General features: G+C 34.7%; 1 protein-coding gene across 1 annotated transcript; it reads right to left on the bottom strand.

Moving 5' to 3' along the window:
- Positions 1 to 2056: 2056 nt before the first annotated feature.
- LOC132618847 (homeobox-leucine zipper protein ATHB-40-like) lies at positions 2057 to 4526 on the bottom strand. Its single transcript, XM_060333848.1, has 3 exons — positions 4423 to 4526; positions 3174 to 3475; positions 2057 to 2293 (listed from the first exon to the last, which is right to left on the bottom strand). Exons 1-3 carry the CDS (start codon positions 4514 to 4516, stop codon positions 2057 to 2059), a joined length of 633 nt encoding a protein of 210 aa, XP_060189831.1. The 5' UTR covers positions 4517 to 4526.
- Between the last annotated feature and the right edge of the window lie 516 nt (positions 4527 to 5042).

Genomic DNA, 5042 nt, shown 5'->3' with positions numbered 1-5042 from the left:
AGCACCTCATACTGCTTAGCAGGCTGCCATGTCAAAGGAATTTGAGGCTCTTAATGCCAATCACACCTGGGACATTGTTTCCTTACCTCCTAATAAGAGAGAAATTCCATGTAAATGGGTTTATAAGATTAAACAGAGGTCTAATTACACTATTGAAAGATACAATGCAAGGTTGGTTATAAGGAATGATAGTCAGACTGAGAGCGTTGACTATATTGAAACTTTCTCTCCTGTTGTCAAACTCACCACAATTAAACATTTGTTAGCACTGGCTGTTAAGAGAGGTTGGACAATTTTCCAACTTGATGTCAACAATGCTTTCCTTCATGGGGATCTCCATGAAGATGCATATATGAAAATTCCCCCTGGTCTTGAAATTTCTTCTTCTTCTTCTTCTTCTTCTTCTTCTTCTTCTTCTTCTTCTTCTTCTTCTTCTTCTTCTTCTTCTTCTTCTTCTTATATCTCTGTCCCTGTGTGTAAACTCAGAAAATCCTTATATGGGCTTAAATAGGCCACCAGACAGTAGTCTTCTAAGCTTTCTGAAGCTTTATTATCTAAAGGTTTTTCCTCTAGTAAGAATGACTATTCTTTGTTCATTAAGGTTTCAAATGGTTCTCTTTTGGTGTTGGCTGTATATGTTGATGATATCCTCCTAGCAGGAGATGATGTCTCGGCCTTAATCAGTTTGAAGACTTTTTTGGATGATCAGTTTAAAATCAAAGACTTGGGTTCTGTCTATTATTTTCTGGGCTTGAGATCACTTCACATCCTGATGGTTATGCTATGAGTCAACACAAGTATGCTTCTGACTTGCTGGATGAATTTAAATATAATGCTTTTAGTCCAGTGGTCACTCCTCTTGATCCTTCCTCCAAGCTATTGGTTGCCATGGATGCTGCCCCTGTTGATGCTAGTACTTATAGGAGACTTATTGGTAAACTGAACTTTCTTCAACATACTAGGCCTGACATTTCATACTCAATCCAATATTTAAGTCAATTTCTTCAAAATCCACAAGTTCCCTATATGCTTGCTGGTTTACATGTGTTCAGGTATATTATGAATAATCCAAGTCAGGGTATTCTTCTATCTAGTTCTGCTGATTTTTCCATCTCAACATTTTCAGACTCTGACTGGGCAGCTTGTGCTACTACTAGAAAGTCTGTTACTGGTTGTTTTTATCCCTCTTGGTGGCAGTCCTGTCTCTTGGAAGAGTAAAAAGCAACCTACTATCTCTCTTTCTTCAGCAGAGGTTGAATACAGAGCTCTCAGAATGGTTGTAGCTGAATTAGCATGGCTTAGTAGACTTCTATGTGATCTTGGTCTGTTTATTTATGGTCCTATTCCAGTTTATTGTGATAATTAGGCTGCTCTTCATATTGCCAAGAACCCTGTTTTCCATGAATGTACAAAGCATATCGAGATTGATTGCCATTTTGTTCGAGACTGTTTGAATGCAAGGCTTATTTCTTTGCATTTTGTTCCTACATATGGTCAACTTGCTGATCTTATGACCAAATCTTTATATGGTGCAGCTCATCGCATTATTCTGTCCAAGCTAGGAGTGGTTTCCCCCTCCGACTTGAGGGGGTGGGGTGTTAGCACCTCTACAACCGAGCAACCCACTTCAGATGATCAGGCCCACTATGACACACACCCAACTTAGAATTCTTGCACATTTTACATTTGAGGTTTAGTTCTGATTTTTGTATAAGTGTAATAGATTAAGTTTACTAAGTCAAGTGAATAGAAAACCACAATAAGAGAATTTTCTCTCTCTTCTCTCTATCTCTCTTTCATACTATTAAACTTAGGGTTAGTGATTTCTTCTTCTTATCTTGTATATTTTGCACTCCAACAACGTTTTATCCCATGAACATCCCTTGGTCAAATACCAGGAGTAACATTATCCATTACATTAGTACACTAGTATTATCCAGAAAGCAAGGGCAAAAAGGAAAAAAAGGATGTACATACATGCATTAGGTGAGTCACTATCTACAATTAAAACATAAACAAGGATGATCATAATATCATACATTCAAGTAAACCGATTCTAATTGTCCCAGAGAGCTATATAAGTGCTTTGATCAAAGAACACTTTATTATCCATTGATATTCTCTCCATTCCAAACTCCCCAAGAAAATGTGACTGATCCATGCTGGTTTCTCTAGAGAACGATGAAGTACTAGTTGGACTATTGCTTGACATTAACCCATCACAATTACACTCCAATAATAGTGCTTGTATTTGCTTTTCTGCTTCACACAATTGCTCTTTCATCTTCAAGATCTGTGTTGGAAAATGGATAATTTGAGTGGGCACATTTTAAGAGATTAAATTAAGTTATATATCCGAGATTAATGCTTTATTTAATTATCAGGAAATCACATAAACAAGATAAAATGACACTGTTCATATATTATTTTGCTGACCATAATTTAACTTATACGGAGTATGTATCAATAATATATAAATGTATTTTCATGTCAAAACTATATTTTAACCTGTTATAACCGACAAGTTGTCTGATTTTCAAGTTACTAATATTATATAAAGAATAGTACTCCCTCCGTCTGAAAATATTTGTCGCATTTCTCATTTACTCGTCCCTTAAGAAAGCATTTGTAAAGGGTAGGATTTTGACTATTTTTCTCTCTTAATATGACATCTCCCCTCAATAAATATATGCTCCATCAATGGTGAGAACCTCTTAAATGTTGTAATTAATACAAGGGTAAAATGAGGAAAAATTACATAATTTTGTCTTGATTAAATAAAACGAAAAGTATTGTGAGACATATATTTATAGTAAGGATGACAAATATTTTGAGACGGAGGGAGTACTCCTTATTACGAGTAATCTTTTGTACGCTATCAATATCACCTAAAAAGTACTCCCTCTGTCCCAATTTATGTGATATAGTTTGATTAGATACGAAGTTTAAGAAAGAAAATGAGACTTTTGAAATTTGTGATCTAAAACAAGTCATACATATTTGTGTGACTGTAAATCATTTCATTAAGGGTAAAAGGGGAAGTTTAGGGAAAGTTTAAAGTTATATTATTTCTAAATATAGAATGTATCATTCTTTTTTAGACACACTAAAAAGAAACGTGTATCACATAAATCGGGACAAACGGTAATTTAGAGAGAGGTCCACACACATACCTCAGTTTGAAGATGATATTTCTCAACGATCGTTGTCTCATGCTGAGACTTGAGCTTGGAGTATTCAACCTCGAGTTTGTTGTTCTTCCATCGAGCCCTCCTGTTTTGGAACCAAACCGCGACTTGTTGAGGATCAAGGCCAAGCTGAGAAGCAAGCTTGTCTTTTCTTTCAGTCTTCAGTTTGTGGTCGTCCACAAAGCTCCGTTCAAGAAGATTGACTTGTTCTTCACTAAGCTTCCTCTTCCTAAGTACTTTTGCTTCATCTTTGTTCTTCTTCCTTTTTCGTTGCGGATTCACCGGTCCTGAAGAATACCAAATTAAACATCATGTTAGACCATTGATATTGCAAGTAACAAAAAACATACAACCCTTTTGTGGCTTCAAGATTAGGTACTCCTCTTTTCCAATTTACATATGACGCATGTTTACACTTTTTTATATGTTCCCTATATAGATTTGAAAATTCTTTAACTTTAATTTAGAGCTTCTATTTTACACGTAATACCAAATTAATCATCATGTTAGACCATTGATATTGCAAGTAACAAAAAACGTACAACCCTTTTGTGGCTTCAAGATTTGGTCCTCTTCTTTTCCAATTTACATATGACGCATGTTTACACTTTTTTATATGTTCCCTATATAGATTTGAAAATTCTTTAACTTTAATTTAGAGCTTCTATTTTACACGTAATCCCTCTGTTCCAATTTCTGTGATACTTTTCGCTTTCCGAGATTTAAATTGTATGAACTTTGATCAACATTTTAAGAAGTATTTTTTCATCAAATTGATATGAAAAAAATTGCAACTTATAGTACTTTTCCAGATTTCAAATATAGAAATTTTAATCTTAAAGTATTTTGTTAATATGGTCCAATTTAGCTTCAAAAAATAGCGCCGTTTAGTGGCGTGCAGGGAGTAGTCGTCTTGTTGCTGGTAGGTTTAGTCAAATTGACTAAGTATTACATTGAGATGGAGGGAGTAATTAATAGTTTAAAAAACTTCCAACCCCTGCTGGGTTTAGGACTTGAAAATACAAAGTTATAAGAGTTTATGTTTTGTGCATTGACAGTATAAAGAATTTTTACAATTATCAAGTTAAATCGACTAACAGCATATATATCATAATAATTTAAAATGGAGTAATAAGCTGCTATAACCGATTGAATTACACTGTTGGTGTAAGAACATTACTTTGTTAATGAAGTGGAGTATAGCTAAAACTCCAAGAAAAGCTGTATCGCTAACCTTGTTCACGCGTCAGTTGGGCGTAAATATCTGGATAAAACTGAGAGGTCAGCACTATTTGATCATCAACCTGGTGAGTCATGCTGCTTTTCATAGAAGTAATACTTTTCTTATGCTGCTTTTGCTAGCTAGCTTGCATATGATGGAGAAAATGAAATGAAAGTGGATATATGGGGAAAGAAATGAGGAATTTGGGACTTGATAAGACTTTGAAGAATATAGTACTTTAGTGACTTTATTTTAGAGCTAGCGTATAGGAGGAATTAACCTCGCTTTTCTTGATGATCACATGACTCGTTCAGATTCCCTCAGTCAATTGTTTGGAATATTCTATCCCAACTTGAGCTAATTAGGGGAAAAAACTTTTTTTAAAATATGGGAAATGGAAACTGGATTGAAAATTTATAGGACATGTAGCATTTTTTGTCTGATTTTGGCAAAACGTGTCTAGGTTTATTGGACTAGCAAGAAGGCTAATTACCTAGCTTTGTGCTTTAGCTTAACTAGTTTTGGTATTGTTTTTCTCATCTCCGCCTCAAAACACATATTACTGATCCTATTTCAAGTTACTTTAAGCTTTATTTTTTTTTTTAAATATTGTGTCCAGTCAATCAACTCGA

Source organism: Lycium barbarum, chromosome 11 (genome assembly GCF_019175385.1).
Source record: "Lycium barbarum isolate Lr01 chromosome 11, ASM1917538v2, whole genome shotgun sequence".
NCBI classification, from domain to species: Eukaryota; Viridiplantae; Streptophyta; class Magnoliopsida; order Solanales; family Solanaceae; genus Lycium; species Lycium barbarum.
This window is presented reverse-complemented; position numbering and strand designations above follow the sequence as displayed.